The sequence below is a fragment of the Desmodus rotundus genome, chromosome 10, assembly GCF_022682495.2.
Source record: "Desmodus rotundus isolate HL8 chromosome 10, HLdesRot8A.1, whole genome shotgun sequence".
Lineage (NCBI taxonomy): Eukaryota > Metazoa > Chordata > Mammalia > Chiroptera > Phyllostomidae > Desmodus > Desmodus rotundus.
Window position 1 is genome coordinate 1,881,420 of NC_071396.1, and position 19,302 is coordinate 1,900,721.

Consider the following 19,302-nt stretch of genomic DNA (forward strand, 5'->3'; position numbering starts at 1 on the left):
AGACAGCTTTAAAGTAAAAAAAAAAAAAAAAATCCCGTCTTTGATCCTTTAAGTAAATATTCATGAAGAGAGCTAACAAATGACCTACACAGACACGGTGGTGTGGGGGGAGTGTTTCCCACAGAGGCGAATCACGAGCAAAGGCCGGTGTGATTGCTAGAAATTTCCACGGAGAGCCATGGTGAAGAGCGCTGGTAGGTGGGCGCCACAGGCACATGCCCCTCACTCCCCCAGGACTTTGGGGGTAGGTTTCCAAACCATAAGGGGCAGGGATGGTCGATCCTCCCCCGAAGCAGCCCGGTCGACCTTCTGTCCACCCCTCTTCCAGCCACTCAACACTGGTTTCGCCATCGAGCTAAGCGTGTTTCAGCTCGTCTACAAAGGCTCCTTCTCAAGCTGCCTCACCACCACTAATACTCACTAACATAAATACATGGCAAATGTCTAGGAAAAATATTTTGTTGTATGAAGAATCCTCTTGCCTGTGATTCCTATTTTACCAACATTGAAAAGTCCTGCATCACAGTCTCAAGAGGAAAATATCTCTAGCCAAGTCATCCCACAAGATAGAATGAATGCATTTTTTTTTTTTTTTTTGCAGAGGGTAGAAACAATTTTGCCCACCAGGTTGGTGGGGGTGGTGGTCCTCCTCTGTCCTCTGCTCTCCGCCCTTCCAGGGCTATCAACCCGGAGCCTTGTTGGGCGCACAGCCGGCCACAGCAGCCTTCACAATTGCCGCTTTCAAGGCGGGCAGCCTAGGGGGGATTCGTGACCCCAGGGATGGCCCTGCCTGTGCGAATAATGCTGGTGCCGGGGGGGAGGCCAGCACACCTGCCAGATTTCTCCCAGCCCTGCTCTAAAATGAGAGGTGGCACGTGAGGCTTTACCGTGGAGTCATACAGGAGGACACTCCTGCACAGGCTGCTGGTGGGTGTTCACGGAGACATTTTTAATGAAATCTACTGGGTTGACATTCAGTAATAAGAGTATATAGGTTTTAAATGTGCCTTCCTGTGAGACATGATCTGTTTATTACACTGCGTCCCCACCACCCAAAGCCACATCTTCCACCGCCCTTTATTGGACCCCCTTTACTTCTTACCCCCACCCCCTTCCCTCCGGTCACCTCCACACTGTTGTCTGTCTATGAGTTTCGGTTTTGCATCCCACGTGAATCAAATCATATGGTTCTTAACTTTTTCAACCTGACATGTTTCGCTTAGCCGGGTATTCTCAAGGTCCATCCATGTCGTCACAAAGGGCAGGGTTTCCTCTTTTTTATGGCTGAGTAGTATTCCATCGACCTTTTAAGACATTCCACCTTCTTGTATCAGTCAGGGTTCTCCATGGAAACAAGCAACACTCTGTGTGTGTGTGTGTGTGTGGAGAGCTCGAGAGAAAGACAAATATTTATTTTCAGGAGTTGGCCGTGCAGGGAGGCACACCTCTTGCCATGTAAGCAAAGATCTGATCCTTTGAACATATTAAAACGTGACCAAATGTGACTGGCACAGGTCCTAATTAAATTGACTATAAAGAAGATTTAAAAATCGATGTATTTTTTTTATTTTTCGCATGCATGTTACCAGGTGTGCATGCGCGCTCACGGGCAGCGAGGCCATGTGCTCGTCAGTGCGCGCCTGTGCAGCGGGCTGAAGCGTATAAACAGTCGGAGCCCAAGGTCCTCCATCATCATGGGAACCTATTGTTCTGCTTTCCATATACCTCCTGAGGTTGCCTACGCCATTTCCTGCCATTGAAATGATTTCCCCCCGCTCTTCTCGGAATGCCACCTTCTCCCAGGCACCTCCCCTGTCTGCTCCTGCGGGGCCTCACCCCTTTAGTAGCCCTACTGCGCCCCTTGGGCCCTCATCTTTCACCTGTAGAAGGACCAGTGCCTGCAGGCAGACCCCCCTCAGCAGACGGTCCCAGTCCCACAGGCGGGAAGTGCACACCTGCTGAAATGTTGAATGAAGGGATAAAGACTCAGAAAACCCTGCAGAAATCCAAGAGCCGGTTCTAGGATGGAAGTAGCTCCAGCAATTCCGGGAGTACGAAGTTTTTCTATCTAAATTGTAATAAGCAAACAGTTCCAATTTTCTTTCCCGAAACCTTAGGAACTGAGGGGGAGCAGATGGGAGTGGTTTGATTTTAGTACATAAACCGCGTTTCCCCTCTTTCCCGCGACTTCACAAATCTGCACTCTCTCCAGGGCCCGTGTGGAAGACCGTGATCGCTTCTATAGATCTTCATGGGAACTGTGTGCAGATATTAATCATTCAAAAGCACAGAGAAAGAGCTCGTCAAGAAGAACCCTGGAGACCTAGAGGAGTCACATGAAACAGACGTGCCGGTACCAGGCGAGGAGAGCAGGTGACTACGGGGGCACGGGAGCGGGCAGAACCCTGAGCGATTTTGTGCGTCTGACTTCAGAGACTGGCCGCTGTCCAGTCCTTTATTCACACACATGTACTGAGCACCAGTATCTTAAGGCTGGCGCCCTGAGGAGACAGCGGTAAACAGACACATTCCTTGATCGCAGTAAAAACTTACAGAACCCGGAAGGGGCAAGGACGTGGACTAGGGCATTTTCTATAACGCTGTCAGGGAGGACCTCCAGGATAAGGTCATACGTGAACAGAGCCTTGAGTGAAAGGGTGGCTGAGCAATATGAATGCTCCAACAAGAGCTTTCCAGGCCAGGCACAGCATGTGCAAATGGCCTGGGGTAAGAATGTATTTATTAGATGCTTGGGGAAGCGTAAGAGCCCATCAGAGTCAAAGCCGAGTGAACGAGGAGTGAGGGGCAGGGGACTCTGAAGGGATGGAGGGGCATCATCTTGGGCCTTTGCAGGACATGGTTGAGACTGGGGTCTTCGTTCTGAGAGGGGTGGGAACCTGTGGGAGAGTTGGGGCGGGAGACCTGATGTGATTTGCCTTTAGCTTCACCAGGTCCGTCTGGCTTCGGAGCAATGCGCAGCTTGGGCTGGGGGTGGTGGTGTGGGCAAGGAATGAAGCAGGGGGTCCTCTTAGGACCATGTGGCAATAACCCAGGCAAGAGATGCCCGTGCCTTGTGGTAGGGGACCTGGTGGTGCCCCCATAGAGAACGAGGTGACAAGGGGCTGGTTTCTGAAGTTAGAACCAAAGTCACATTATTTTTTAAGATGTTTACTAAGTAGGGTTCTACCAGATGGAGATGAAAGACAAGTCCCTCTTCCAGGGGGACCCCATGATACCATATTTCTAGAGGCAATTATCCTGACTCTCATCCTCTGGGGGCCTGGTGTGTTAGGGTTCACCCAGTTCTCACAGAGACCTGGGGCACCCGAGTCCAGCCAGGTCCTGGAGCTCCAAAGCTGCTGTCCCTGCCTCTGAGTTCCACACGTTCCTTCTTTTTTTCTTTTTCACACCTGGGGGGAGTTTCGCTCTAAAAGGCCGGATGTGAAGTATTTCAGGCACAAGGAAAATTTGGAGTGTTGCCTGAATGGGCAGTTAGCCTCATAAAAAAATTGTCCATGGCTTTTCTTCAAAAGATCAGTGTGGAGATTTGTAGCAATTCTTGGAATTTTGTGGGCCCCAAACAATAATGCCGTAATTCCTATTTGGGCAATTTAAGAAGCACAGATACAGAGGAATCCTTACGTTCACTTAGTGATATGTTCTGCGTTGCCTTCTTTTTACTAGGTGTTTAAAATATAAATGTTATTAAAAGCATACCCGGAGATACCTTTTAACAACATTCCTGAAGGTAAAAAATGTAAGTTTATTCTCAGTCCTGACTATGCGTGTACTTATTCACCCTGAAATATGAGTCTATGTTTTCAATTCTGGAAAATTTCTAACCCACCTGTGCATTTACTCCAAAGCACGAGCCAGCGGGCGAGCGGGTTGTATCGTGGCGATGCCCCGGTGTGGACGGCACTGTCCGTGGGACGTTAGTTCTGGGGACTGCTTTCCCCTTCTGTTTTTGAATGACCGTTTATTCTTGGAGCATCTGTACTGCTATTCTACTTAGAATGCTAGAGTGTAATGCAAATGTCCGTATTTTAATCAGAAAATAGGGACCTTGGCATTCCCAAGTCTTCCCTTCACGTGTCTGTGAGTCATTTTCTTCCCCCAGGAATCTTTTCTGCATATTTCTATTGGGCCACACCTGACTTACACAAATGTTCGGCCTCTTGAGTCAAGTGTTCATTTCTTTCTCTTCCCCTTCCCCTTCCTTGGGAAGTTCAAAGAGAATTTGATGCATTTTGTGCACCTAGGAATGGTCCCTGAAATTTGTGACATCTTGGCCGTGACCTAGGGGGAGTAGCAGAAAAGTGTCCAGAGCTTCCCCCTTCCGAAGACTGGACTCCTGCGCCATCAGTGAGGTTCAGCCATCTAAGGGGATGCCCGCCAGTGGCCTTGAGAGGCTAAATATGTGCTTTCTGGTGACTCCTACCGATCGCGTATTCTCCAAGGAGAAAAATGAACATTTTGTCCAGTGTCCAAAGAGCATTTTCCACCTTTTCTTCTGTCTCATCAAAGATGACTTCTGTCACTTCTGTGAAGGTATTTTCCTCTTGGACCTTTTTTTTTTTTTTTTCATTTTGTTCCTCGGTGATGTGCTGGTGTTGAAGACGGGAGGATGTAGGTGGAAGAGAGTAGGACATAGGACCATCACCTGTTTTCTAGCCAGGATATTCATTCAGAGCATACGGACTGGAGGAAGCCATATGAAAACAGAGAAAGGAGGAGGCTCTGCTTACGTGGTACCAAGAGCTTCATTTCACCGAGAGCATTCAAGAGGGTCCTCTGTGTCTGGGGAGCCCTGTCATTGGGCAGATGGTTCTGACGCCTCCTCCAATGGAAGCCTTTTGTGCTCCCACACAGATGTTAAGGGGAACTTCTCTTGTCTCGGAAGATGCTGTAAGGGATGTGTGTGGTTTCGCTCTAGGTAGGGCACAGGAATTTATTGTGTCAGGGTTACTGATATACAGCCCCATCGTTATGGAAATTGGATTTGGGGGAAGTCGGCGTGCTTAAACCCTGATTGCATGTTTGAGATGTTTTCAAGATTGTGTCAGAGTAGAAACTGGCGTGTGTTGTCCGTTGGGTCTTCTATTCAGCTCTGTCTGTTCCATTTTCGGCAAATACAGTGAGTACTGTGAGGGAGCAGGATGAAATGGCTCTTTGGTAGTTTTGTCAGGTTCCTGGGTCCAAGGTTTTCCAATCCCACTAACAACAACAAAAACACACTGCCCCTTAAAACCACAAATGTCTCAAATATTTAAAGTTTATGCAACTAATAATTAGTATTAGAAATATTTTCTTATAGAGCTTTAAGACTATAACCAAATAATTCTGCCTGAAATTATACATGCAAATATAGTAACATAATATAAAAAAAATAGAGAAGTTCTCTGTTTATAATGTTTTGACACTAAATTTTATGATCTGCCCAGTTAGCTTAGTAGGAGCTAATTATTAGAAAAAAAGAATTTGCTGCATTATGTATAATTAAAATTGTGTATTGCAGTGAAGGAAAAATAAACATTGAATGGTTTTGCTTAACAACCATTCTAAAAGGAAGCATTTTTATTATATGAAATTGTAATGTAAACTCAAAGAAAGTTGGCTAGATTACTGTTTATTGACATAGAATTTACAAGAAAAACTGCAAAACATACCCCCAAAAGAGAAAAATCCGAGGTTTTGCGGTTTAATAAGTCTTTTCCCCAGAGACATTAAAGGCAGTTGACACTACCCCTACCCTGTGAAGTGTGGGAGCCAGGGAAGACAGGATCTTAAAAAAGCCTCGTTAAAAGGGTGTGAGCTCCGACAGAAGGAACCCACCCCCTGCTTATACGGGACACTTACTAGGGGACGAGGCGACACCCGAGGCGGGCTGAGCTGGCTTGGGCGCTATTCTCCGTGCACAGCCTGCTTACCCCGCGTCCATGAAAGCGCGCTGAGACCTTCCGGGACAGTGGGTGCCATGCGACATAAAACCATGGAATGGAATGGCATCAGGGCCTGAAAGTTGTGTGCATGTTGCTCTAGTTTTCTTTCAGGGGGAATTTATGCCCCACGTTTTGAAAATTCCAATAAACCTTCTATCTGGAAGCAAGTAAACTCCAGCGGAGTTCACAGGGCATACTTAGCTTCTATACTAAGCGGTCTATAAGCAAGCTCAGTTTCTTAAAAAGTTGGGAATTCCTTTAAGCAACATCATTAACATGTTTTATTTAAACTGAAAATATAACTTATACTTAAAAACGACTTTATTCTTAAATATTTATAGATTTTGTGAAGCAGAACTGAATCAGCTTCTGAATATATTAGGGATGAAACACACTCTCCCTGTTAGACCACCAAACAAACTGCTGCTTTTACTTTCTAAAATGAACATTTATAAGCATAATTTCCCCTCTAGCAAAGCAAATTGGATTTCTTTTGAAGGTGGAAATGGTGGGAAAGGAAGAATAATATTAATTGCTTGGCAGTAATAGTTCACCATTTTGCTCTTACTGAAGGCAAAACATTTTGTTGTTTTTTAAAGATTGTTTTTAGTTATTTTTAAAGAGAGGGTAAGTAAGGAAGAAAGAGAGGGAGAGAAACATCCATGTGTGGTTGCCTCTCACATGCCCCCTATTGGGGACCTGGCCTGCAACCCAGGCATGTGTCCTGACTGGGAATCGAACCTGCAACCCTTTGGTTCACAGGCCCACGCTCAAGCCACTGAGCTGCACCATCCTGGCTGAAGGCAAAAAAATTTTTTTTAAAGATGACTTTTACATCCTAGACACGTTCTGTTGTTTACGACGGAAGAGTCAGCAGCCCTAACGTCTGCAGACCACGCCCCTGTCCACCCTGACCTATACTTATGCTGTGAATAAAATCTTAATTGTTGCGTCCACGCGAGCCCGTCCCAACCACCACTTACCCGAGCGTGGATGCGCACAGCCGCCCTTTCATCCTCACGGCCCTGCTGCCAGCACGTTATTAACACGATGGCACGTTCCCACCGCTGGTCTGAGGTGCATCGCAGGGGCGGTGCTGGGGAGGATGTTGATGACCGAGAGTGAGATGCGCTGACGAGCGCACAGGACCCAGGACTCCAAGATCCGCAGGGCCCCGGGTGGGGCTGGAAGGGCGCCCCTGCTTCCAGGAGCAGGGGCTGGTCTGAGAGCTGTGTCTGAGGGTGACCACACGGCGTGAGGGGGTGAGTGGGGGTGGGCAGGGTTTGGAACTGGGGGTCCTGCGTGGGAGACTCAGGCCGTCCCCGCGACTTCCTGGGTTCCCCAGCCGGCCGTGGGCAATGCCCTGGGCAATGCCCTGGGCCCAGCTGGCAGGCCTGATTCCCTGCTGGGGCTGGGCCCTCGCTAGGCACCAAGCAGACCCCAGGGGGTGCTAGAGGGACAGGGGGCAAGAAGAACGCTCCAGCTTCCACTCCTGTTCGTGTACTTTATTTCTCTAAAGTACCCTTACGAGAAAGTTTACAAGGGACTAAATACATAGATAAGTAAATACATAACATCATAAAGATAAAAAATAAAAAAGATACGCACATACACAAATAAAAATTTAAAAATAAAAGGCGAAAGTCAGGAAATAGACTTTCAGGTTTTCCTGAGGGAGGTTCCCTAAAAGTAAACCAGAAAACAAGATGACAAAGAAACCTCCCAGCACCCGTGGCTGTGACGGCGAAAGCCACGCACAGCACACACGCCACGTCACCCAACAGACGTGCCAGTCACAGAATGGACACGGGCTGACCTGGAACTTCGCTTTATATGTTTCAACCCTCTGGTCAAAACATTGGTCCGTGCCCAGTATTCTACTGAGGTTCACAGGTATAGTTTTTTTTTTTTTGGTTCGGATCTCATTTTTAAGACAGGAATCTTCGTGCGTACTTTTCCACACCAGCAAGAGGAAGCTCTGAGCCCGGCAGTTCTGCGGGGAGCTCCTAGCTGTTCTAACGCCACAGCCTGCCCAGCAGTCCCACCCGAAGGCGCACACCTGCCGCTCGGATGCAGAGGAAGAAGGGAGGGGCCGATATCCTGGCCAGGGGCTGGTGATTCCATTCAGCACAACGTACCTGAGCAGCAGGCGCCACCAGCTCCAGGGCTCGGGGGCTCCAGGGGGTATCATTCCACTGGGCGGCGGCCACTGGACTCTGCAGGGTCTTTATGACGGACCACTTTGAGAGCGACTTCAGAGAGCACGGCAATCTGCCCGTGAAAAGGGTTATGTTCAAATTGGTTGCTCTTCATTGTTTCCATAAAAACTTATGTTTGATACTTAAAAGTCTATAGTTTATACGTAAAAGTCTTCCAAGAATCCTTGCCTAAAAATTCTAGAAAAATGGTTTATATTTTCCAAAGCGTCAAGTTTACAAATGGTATAATTATGGTATTAGCCCTGCTGGGCTTTACTTTTCTTCCTGTGGCAACATTGTTTTTTGTCATTTAGGGTTCATTAACATGTTTGTTGTTGTTTTTTTTTTAACAAACACCACTCTGAATGATCGGTACAGTCCTAATAATCGGCCTATGTAGTACATTCTCTCTTCAGCAAAACCCCAAATCAGCACCCTTGACATTTCAGCCCTTTAAGTTTTTACATACTTTCCTTACTGGTCTACGAACTCACTAAAATTTTACACCTTATGTCTTACTTTCACTTGTGATTAACAAGCCTCACTCTGATATTTCTTCCAGATAATTGTCTTTTTAAATTTATTTGGTAGGCTCCAAATTCTCCAACAAATACAAGGTTCTGGAGCTAGAGTGTTTCATGCTTACATTTCTTCATGGAAGTATGTGCAAAATAGGAGGCAATTTATGGGTTTTTAATCGAACCTAGTCAGCTCTGAGTATAACCCCTCTGCCTTAAATCTGTGTCTACTGCAGATTTAGCTAAAAGAAAAAAAAAAAAGATAAATTTGACTTTCAGCAACTAGGTCCGTTATGTGGCTAGACAGGGTCCGGCAGTAGTAAGGGCGGCTTGAGTGTGGCTGGTAGGGTAATAATGTGAGTGCAATAACTTATAGTTTTAATTTGAGCACTTAAAGTGTCATGGGGTGTGCTTGAGTGTGATCCTGTGATGTTACAGAACGACATGCTTGTGACTTTGTGATAAAAGCGTTTGTAATAAAAGAGGGGCATAATTTGTGCCAGACCCTGTGTGTTAGGTACAATCAAAACCCTCTGGCCCTGGCTCCCAGGTCACTGCCCCCCTCACTGGTCTGGCGTTAAGATGTCACTTCCGAGGAGCTTACCAGGAAAGCTCATAACTCTGGCCATGGGAGGCAGTTTAGGTTTCTTGTTAGGACCCTGGAAGCGTCAAAACCCACCCTTCCCTTTGCAACACAGTGCGTCGTAAAGCAAAGGCATGCCTTTCCATGGCCATCAGCCCCCATCAGCCGTCAGCCCGGCCTCTCCTGTTCCTCCCACAAAACCGAATATAAACATTTTGGCTTCATCTTCCTTTGCTGTAATAAACATTTTTCAGGTAAAGGATCAAGACATGCATACCTAAAACCTAACTGCACGTCAAGCAGCGAACTCTGTAAAAACGCTCCGAAGTCAAGTCGAGCTCAGTGTCTCTAGGAAAGAGGGAAACGGCACCGCACCTCAGCCTGCTGCTCCCAGGGCCGGAGCTGAGATGGGACCGTCCCCCTCCAGGGTGCCACAGCGGGGTGAAGACACATGCCTTCCCGGGGAGCTCTGTCTGGGGCTTTCAGCACAAGTGGGTCAAGTTGCCCCGTGACCCTTTGTGTCTAATTAACGACTTGCATGTAATTTGCCTAAGGTCTCATGAATATGCTCCCCCCCACCCCCAAAGCAACACCATACACACACCAAGATCATCCTCTCCGGCCTTCGCATTTCCAGAAGCGTGCAGCAAGGACAGCCTTCCGAAATGTCGTAATAATTTTTTAATAAAGAAAAGATTGTCCTTTTTCATGTTCACTTGACTGCCTGGAAAAGCTATACTCCAGAAAATAAGGATTTTCTGCCTAAATGTTAAAGGACATAAACAGCCCGAGATCACTTTCAAATAGTAACCGGTGGGAGAAATGATTGCATTCTGCAAGCATGTATTTACATGGTCAGAGATCACCTTGCAATGGGAAAGGAGTGACCGTTTTATGTGAGTTTTGCCTGCAGACTTGGGCTCCGGGCCCCTTCTGGGGTAACTGCACAGTGACATTCCAGCCCACTCCCACGCCTGTGTGTGTGTCTGTGTGTGTGTGTGTGTGTGTGGCTCTTTCGGTTTCAGTTGTCAGCAAATGCCTGTTTACCCTGCTTCCTGTTATTAATTATGGGAAACAGGTTTTTCTTGAAATGCATTCGAGACTCTTTTAACTCATCCAGACACTTCAAGGCAAGATACTGATGAATCCTTTCTGTGTATACGAAGCCGGAAACCGAGTTAAAGTCCATTGTTGTCTCACGTAGCTTACAACTTCTTCTCTCTCACAGAAAAAAAAAATTAAAAAGACAGAAACAGAAAAACAAAAACAAAAGCAGCAACTTCTTTTCCTCTTCCTGGACACGGACGGATCACGGTATCGGTTTGGAACTCTTTCGCAGCCCACAAAGAGGTTTCAAACACCAGCTCAAGCGGAAAGTGCTAAAAGGCAGTAAGATATATTGTATCATGAAGGTAACGTTACAAAGAGACAGAAACAGTGACTGCTGGCGCATCGCAAAGCTTTTCCTATGGAAGCGTCTGGTCGGTTCGTCTTGCTCTCTGTCTGTGAAATGGCAGAAAATACACTTGCATGCATTGCAGTCACGAAGGAGCCAGAACATCTGGAACTTTTAGAAGAAAAGCAAAATAGTTTTCTTTGAGGGGGTGGTTTCCAGATTAAAAAATGCAGATGTTTCATTGGGCTGTCATTTAGGTTATAAGGAAATGAGGGCAGAAAGAACCAGAAGCCGCCGGTGGAAAACTAAACGAGCTGCACGGGCCTGGGCCAGGCTGAGAGCCATGAAACCCACAACGTAATGTGGAGAGGGGCTTTCTGCCCTGAGATCTGGAAATGTTGCCGTGTGCGATTTTGTAAATGAGCCATTTCCAGAGAGTCTTTTTCATTAGAGCACAGTAAAAGTTTCTCCGGCTCCCCCCTCTCTCCCTGGTCATTAGCATGGGGCAGGCCTCCCAGTCCGGCTTTCATCAGTGAAAAGCACCCCCTCCCTCCGGGCCCCTCTCTGAGACCTTCGAATACTGCTGAGTGGCCAGAAATGACAGAAACAGAAAAGCCGGGGAGGGCCTGCCAGGCCCATCCCCCACCCCGTGCCTCGACAGTCCCAGCTCTGCCAGGACTTGCCGGAGAGACAAAGACACAAAGATCCCATTTTTCTCCAGGAAAATAGATTGCATGTGTAAGACACCCGCGAGGAGAGCGGCGATCCGACTCCCGTGTGTGACGCGGGGAGGCGGGGCCGTGCGCTTCAAGGAGACTGAAATTGCATCTGATTGCATCAAAGCCTAACAAATGTTGAACCTAAAAGTCTTTTCATCCTGTAAAAAGACATTCAGTGGCGAGATATTTTTTTTTTTAAGCACATGGCTACAAAGATCTTGAGCTCAGCAGAGACTTTGCTCACACACCACTGTTGCATAAGAATGAACTCAGGCTCCCTTCACGGGGTCTGCAGAATAAAGGGAGGGAGCGAAAAGAAACCCTGTTGAATCAAAGGATTCAGCAAGATAATATTACATCCTTGTGAGTGTGTTTCCTATAAAAAGAGGCCCCTCCCAGCAGCCCCAGGCTGTCGTTACTGGAGAGGCAGCGAGGGTTTATTAGAGATGCAGACCTCAGCATCTCAGCCCTGCCAAGCAGGCGGGCTGGAGCTCGTGAGCCCAAGGCCCTTGGCTTCCACGGCCCCTTCTGGCATCTTGCAGGGAGGGCCGTCTGCTCGGCCTCCACGCCAAGCCAGGCGAGTGGGTGCAAAGGCAGGCCCGGGGACAAAGGGAAGCCATCGCTCACTCCGGAAGGGCAGGCTGCTCTTGCTGCCTGAGCTCACATAGGCCAGGATGGCTTTCAGAGATGAAGAGGCAAATATGTGACGAAAGAAAAGATGAGGGAAAGCATTTGGGCATGAATTCACAACATATCCTCAAGTAATGGGGCATGCATGGGGGGGGAGGCAAAAGCTTGAAATATTCATTTAAAGTAACCTTTTTTATGCAAAGGATGGGTCTTCTCCCAGCTGCCCTCTGAGATCTGTGACTGCTGCGTGCCTGTATTTCTTTAACTTCATCCCCAGGTGAAGCAGATTCCATTGCGTGTGAGGAGGGACTTTTAAACGGCAGAATTCTGTCGAAGTTTTCAGTGGACGGAGTGATGGCATCTTGTTCCCCTTCGCATGCCCTCAGCTCCCGGCGCCGAGGGCTCAGGCGAAGCCCTCGTACATCCTCCATCTCAGAACACGTCACTCGCCTCCGGTCCTGTCCCTGCAACAGAGCTCTTCTGTGCTGACAGGCTCAAGGCGTCTAGAGGAATCGGAATGGGCTTTACTGTAAGTGGGAAAGTGCTAGATCGTTAGCACGTTAAATGGAGTTCGTGTAGCTGTCCCAACTTCCAGGCTGAGAAATTGCCCTGGAACTATTTTAATTAAAAAATGTACAACAATTAAAAAAAAATTAAGAACACCATTTGGACTCTACTACTGCCTTTCAAGCTCCTGAGATTCTTAAACTTCTTTAGGCAAAAGGAGTGTCAGAGAGAGAACAGAAGCCGGTAGATGACACTGTAATCGGTGCAAGATGACAGAGGATGATGAGACCCAGGCAATTCCTGGGACCATTCCAGAGTTTTGTACAAACTCCTTGTTGCCACCCCAGCGTGTCCGCGTGTCCGTCAGGATCCATTCTAGCTACCCTTCCCGGGCTACTCCAAACACTCCCCGGCATTTTAAACAAGAGACCCTAATAGTCATCAATGAAACATGTATGTCCTTCGCAGCATTTAAAATAACGTAAGTGCAGCAAAGCAGTCATCTATTCTATTTGCTGTCAAAAGGAGGCCTGGCGGAGCGCCTGTGCAGAAGTTGGGGGACCTCGTTTTGCACGCCCTTGTTGAGTCTCTGAGCCTCAGTTTCCCCATCTGAAATGAGGGGTTTTGCCAATCCCAGGACCATTGATCTACGAAGGCAGTGTTGCCTCCAAAACGCAGGCAGGCCCGTGCGCGGAAGCAGAGGGTCAAACTCGGGTGGCCTTTCAGAACTTCCAGCTGTGACGTGGAGCACCAGGCGGCAGCACTGAAAGCGTGAGGAAGTCCTTCCCGGTAAAATCGGTAACATGGGTCAGTCCAACGCTAGGAATCGTCACCGCGCAGGCCGGTTGGTTGGTGTTTTTGTGACCTACTCAGAATGTTTCAACGTTCTGTAACACCAAGTCTGATTCCCTGTGATTTCGAATTTCTTCAAGTATAGCTGACCTATTTATTTGTATTAACCCTTTTTCCAAACAGTGTCTCGTACAGTATTTTTGAGGCAAAGTACCAGGATTCTCTAGTTCATTAGTAAAAAGGAAAGAAACACATTTGCTTGCCTTCCTTGAGCCTAATCGAAAGGGAGACCTGTTGTAAGATTTCCTTTCTGAAAATTCAACTATTATCGTGGACTAGAAAAATGGTATGAAGACAGCGTGGTATAATTCAGATAGATTAACTAGTCTCTTTAGGGAAACTGAACGATAGAAAGCAAAGCAGATATACTTAATGTTTGGCAGCGAAATCTAGATTTATATAACAAATGTATGAACACGATTGAATAATCTCAAACCTTTCTACGCGTGGGAGACACATCCAAGTGGAAACTGATTCTGACCCTTAATCTGCGTCACGGACGCAGCCAAACTGTCTCATCTTTGCCTCGGGCCTGGTGGTGGTTTGACAAGACCTGCTTCACGTGGGGTGAACCCGAACAGTGGCGTCGGGGGCCAAATTAGCGGCCTAGACAGGCAAACACTTAGGGCATGAGAGGCTGGCAGGCCTCTGTGGGTGGGTTGGATTGGAAAACATTTCCGTAAGAGGATAAAAATCAATTTTGGCTGATTGATCGATTTTTGGATAAAAATCTATTTTAACCTCTCTGAATGGCTAATTTGCTTAGAGTGGCCTGAGTTTCACGTAGTATCTCCCGTTCTGTTTTTTTTTTTTCACCAGGGATATTGGCAAAATCAGCAGCCAGTCCCTCAAGGAACCCGAAGACGGTTTGATCTGCATCTTCCACGAGGGTCCCTCAAACCGGGCAGGGAGACGGTTTGTCTCCAGAGAAGAGCGCGCTGCACGGGGACGCAGGCTGGACTCAGGTGCGTAGGTCCCCTCTTCCGGTCCAGTTGACACGCTCAGTTCTCTCCATCCAGATCCCTGCCCCCGCCCCGGCTCTCTTCCTTTTCTTTTTCACGGAATGCTTGCTGCGTCACCGAGGCCAGCCTGGCGGGAGGACACGTAAATGCACCCAGTGGTTGGGGACCACTGGGAGCTGGGGCCACTGCACCCGTGTCACCGGGGCCGTTATAATACACATCTGGGTGCCACTGAACGTGACGTGTGTCAGATAATAGCTTTCATCTTCGCTCTCTTCAAACATACAAGTAAATACGCAGAAGTGAACCGGGCAGCTCTCCGTGGGGCCCAGCCAAACCGCTCGTGTGCAGTAGGTGAGCAGGCCTCTGGGAGGCCCTCTGTCCGGTCTGCCGAGCATCTGAGCAGGTTTGCAAGGACGGCCTGCGGAAACGATGGCTTTTAGTGACACACATGACAGTCTCCATTACGAGAAGCTGTCGCGCGTGTCCTCTGTGCCACTTCATGTCCCGGCAGGGCGTTTTTCCTCATTGATGGTTCCAGGGGTGGCTTCTGCTCCACTGTGTGTAGAGCATGGGGAAGTGGCCCCCCTAAAGCTGTGCTCGAGGTTTTTAAAAAGCAAAAACAAAAAAAACCCAAAACAAAAAAGACAACTTTGCCGAGTGGTCAGACAGACTGGACCTGGGGATTATAGGTAAGAGGGGAAATGAAGCGTGGGAAGCTGTAATTTCTCCTTCTGCGGCGGCAGCCGCAGCTGCAGTCAGGCAGGGAAAGGTGTGGCCGCTCCGTGGAGGCTGGGGAGAAGGTCCCTCAGGTTACAGCAGGGGACCAGGCCACTGTCCTCGTCCCACTTCCCCACGCTGCGTCCCCCACCTCCCATTTGATTCCATGTCTGTCTGGGACAGTTTGGTGATTGCTTTCCCTCCTCCCACTTTATTACCTTCCTCACTTTTTTTTTTTTAACACGAGTTGTTTGGCTCCTGACTGCGGTCCAGGGTGCGGACTTCGTCACCGCACCCGAGTGCAGTTCATGTTTAAACATGCTGTGGCTGGAGGTTTTCAGAAGAAGTCCCAGCCCCGAATGGTTTTGGAGAACGAGGTGTCCCAGCGGGGGTCAGGAAGCCCAGTGTGTGGACCGGGAGATTTGTAGGACAAATCACAGCGATAGGATCACCGATAAAACGATGAGACATGGGCGCCTGTCAGAGTGCATAATATTCACTGTGATCTGGGGTCTTGCCTTCCCTGATTTGCCGTGGTCCTTACAGTTTCTCTAAACAGAGCAGAGTCACCGAGCTGCCAGAGGGCAGAGGGATTCTGCGATTCAGCTCTCGTCCCAACGATGTGAAGGAAGCCCGCAAAATGACCTAAGTCATTCTGCCTGTTTGTGCGTGCTTTTAGTTTTGCCTATATTGAGTCAAAGAAAATGTTTTCCCAGAAACTGCTTACGGATGTTTGGGAAGAGAGACAGTCATAAAATACGTATACAGCACAATATAACTACCATTCAATCGAAATGCCTGGGTCGGTGGTTCTCAGCAGACGCACGTGGGTGCTTCGGACCCGGTCATCTGGGTGTGGGAGATTTCCTGAGTGTTGTACACCTTTTCTCCGCATCCTCGGCCTCTCTCCACTCACTACTGCCTGTAGCATCCCTCCCCTCCCCTCCCCTCCGCTGCTACCCCCAGACACCGCCCCGGGGCAAGAACCCTTGTCACGTGGGGTTTTTGTACTTTGCATAAAGAACTCCAGTGCTAGCTGGAGAGAGCTCCATAAGGCAAATGTTTCTTCAGGAAACACGCTCAGTGGACATACCTCACCTAAAATATTCCACGTTGCATCGAAATACACAAATTTCAAGGGACATTGAACGTGAGCTTGCATTTTGTGCCACGTTTGAAAACGTGCGATGTAGGCCAGGTAAATGAAGGTGGAAGATGCTTGCTTCTGAATGGACAGGAACGGTTTTCCTGTGGGTCGTCGTTAAATATATTGGCCTGCTTTCAGAGGTAACGTTTGCTGCAGGGAACAAATAAGACCCGACTAGACGATTTTTCACAGAACTAATTACAGCACCAGATTAGCTCTGGTGCTTCCTGTAGGCACTGACTTCACCTGTGCATGAAAGCACAGCTCTTCTGGGACGGCCCACAAATACTGCAGATGGAAGAACACAATGTGCAGGGAACCCGGGCCATCAGCCTGCAGACGGGCTGAAAACCGTGCATCGGTTTGTCAGCTATTTTTTCTTTAACTAACAACAAGGAGATAATAGAGGAGATATTAACTTGCTGTGTTTGGAATGTTGCGTGTGTGTGCATGAATATATTGAGAGGAAGGGAAAAAATAATAGACATGAGGAAGTCTGGGAGGCAAGAGAAATATCCAGGAATGAAGGAATCTTAAGACTCAGGCTGTAGGAAAAATATACTGTATGGTTTGATGCATTCTTCTTCTACCTGTGAGTGCTGTTAAACCAGAAAGTCTTAGCTTGATTTGGCTTTACCAGAAAAAGCTACATGAATGATTCCGATGCATTAAATCATAAGATTTTCTGTGTGGGACACCTGGGTAAATGTCCAGTGAGAGTGTGTGGACTCCCAGTGAGAACTTGGGAGGACTAAGCCCTCCTCCTCCCCCTGTTAAAAAATATGCCTGTGTCATTTTCCTGAACTATCAATATTTTGTTCACACTGCTTCTTAATCACCTCCTGTTCACCTGCCAGGAAAGAAATTAACCATCCTCCCTCTTCGCGGCCCCCCTCCCAGAGTGTGCAATAGCTCTTGTCCTGATAGGTTTACAGCTTTAAAGGTACTGCGGAGCCCTGCTAATTCAGTAGTTAAACTTTGGTAAGGTCCCATGACATTTAAGATGCCAGTAAACTACAGAACATCTAATATATTGAGGAAATCTTTCAGGATTCAAAATATATATACATATGTTCAGAAGTATTCAAGGCTACTTCGGAGGACAGTGGGGGCCGGAGCCACACACTGGACATCTCCTGGTGTCCCTGTGGGTACAGATGATGGTGTGACGGGTTCTCTCTGGGATTGTGCAATCAGGAGTTGCTTAGTCTGAAATAATAGGCCAGATTTAACAAGACAGATATAAAGTTCTTGTCCTAACTCCAAAATTCACCAGAACAAGGGAGACGTGGCTTAGGAGTTGCCTGTGATGATCTGTGGCCGTTTAGTGCTCTGCCGGTAGCTCAGCGCGAGTCAGGACAGAGGAGCCTGCGCTGCTCCCAAAGCCCAGGGAGGCCTAGTGTCTGGGCAGGACAGGGTTTCTGAGGTGGAGGAGAGGGGACGTCCCCGATCTCTGGGGTTGGTAGGATGGATCCAGAACTGTTTCTCAGACACGATCCTTGTTTGCAGGTCAACCAAAGCCCCCCTGTCCTGTTCACCTGCAAAGAACAGTAAACCGGCTTCCTATGCTCAGCGGTAAGTAATTGAAAACCTCAGAAAAGCAAGGAATTGTTCAGTTGAAATTTTTCAATTAGTCTCAATAACCTGTGAGTAAAAACGTACTGGTTTGCCAGTGAAATATTGCTCACATTATGTAGTCTTAAAAGTTCTCCTGCAGAAATGTGGCACCTTGATTCTAGCCTTGGCAAAAAGGCTTGTAGAGGTTTTGATAACTTGTTGACTTTTGGTAACAGCGGGGGACGCTGACAAAGAAGCCATTCTCGGTTTGTAGTGGGAATATCAGCCTCCTGTTTGCTGCTCGGCTCAGACACTAATAAGCAAAGGCAGCCTCATGGAGAGCTGCCACCTAATAAATCTGTGTCTAAACATTATCTTCTTTTTGTGAGATGTGCAAGCCGTCGTTCTGACGCACTTAGAGATAAACCTCATTATTTGGTTCTTGTCTTTGCAAGACCAGCTTTAGCTGATAACATGTCTTACCACTCACAGACACCCGGTAAGTCCAACAGCACTCTCTCCAACACACCTCAGTGCTCCTGGCCCGTCCCTTTCCATGGGGGCGGTGTCCAGCCCCCACTCCCTCCCCACCACGGCCTCCTGTTCACGTCTGCGCCCCCAAAGCGCTGACGTCAGTGCCGGAGCCATGGAGTTCAAAGCGGGGGGTAATCTTCTGATAACAAAATTGTATCCCTTCCTTCCTGCCTGCAATTACCTCACTGGCCGTGCGGCCCTGACATCTGCAGACCCTCTGTCGCAGTAGCAGCTGTGACTCCTGTCTGTCCTGTGGCAGGACGTTAGCTCCACATTCCTAAGAGCCCTAATTGTTCGGATATTTCCCTGGCGGCTCCAGAAGCTGGGACACCGGAGAGCACGCCACTTGGGACCCACCCCACTTTGGAACCAGACACAGAAGTGTAACGTGTCACAATCTGAGCCACTTGCAGGTATTGTCCTCGATGACATCCATCTATTCCTTGGGGACGTATTCCCAATTTCCCCATGTTGAGTGTGGAATTCTTTGAGAATGCCGCCAGATTCTGTTCCTACCCATAGTTCTCTCCCGAGGTTTATTTATGATTCTCTCTCTCCTAATTTCCTCAAGTACTCATCATGCAAGAGGCCTCCCCCAAAGATAGGGTCCCCCAAAGACAGGCTCCTACCTAAATAGTTTGAAGAGAATTGATTAAGTTAGCGACGGACTCTCGTGGTGCAGTGAGAACTGTATCCCTGTTTCGGCTCACTTAGTGCCTCGTTTATGAGATTTTCAGCTACCTATCAATTTGCTCACAGTCACGAGATCTCCAAAAGGCCTGCGGAATCATTCAGTGTTGAGCAAAAACAACCGCAGGTTGGGTTCCCTCAATGCCTAGAACAATTTTGTGGTTTTGACTAATAACATCTATATGTTGTTTATTCAGAATGCTTCCATTCTTTAAAAAGGGCATGATGGGATTAACCTGTCTTTGAAGAGGCTACAGATACTTACTGTCTTTATCATAAGCCCATTGGTGCTTTTTTATTCATCAAATGAAGAATGACATGGATGTTACTAACACCCGACAATTACC

The 19,302-nt window shown here is 47.9% G+C and overlaps 1 protein-coding gene across 8 annotated transcripts in view; it reads left to right on the forward strand.

Annotated features, from left to right (window-relative positions):
- Positions 1-19,302, forward strand: part of LOC112318827 (uncharacterized) — a 49,667-nt gene that overhangs the window by 15,866 nt on the left and 14,499 nt on the right. For 4 of the 8 annotated variants that reach the window (XR_011650503.1, XR_011650505.1, XR_011650506.1 and 1 more), the window contains 4 exons: positions 2,213-2,373; positions 12,264-12,515; positions 14,165-14,310; positions 17,684-17,749. Coding sequence is in view for 2 of the 8 variants with exons in the window: in XM_071219574.1 (XP_071075675.1) it covers positions 3,756-3,757; positions 14,165-14,310; positions 17,684-17,749 (214 nt within the window). In the remaining 6 variants the exon portion in view is untranslated. Of the gene's footprint in view, positions 1-2,212; positions 2,374-3,684; positions 3,758-12,263; positions 12,516-14,164; positions 14,311-17,683; positions 17,750-19,302 lie in introns of all 8 variants that reach the window. The other 4 variants (XR_011650507.1, XM_071219573.1, XM_071219574.1 and 1 more) reach the window with 3 other exon arrangements.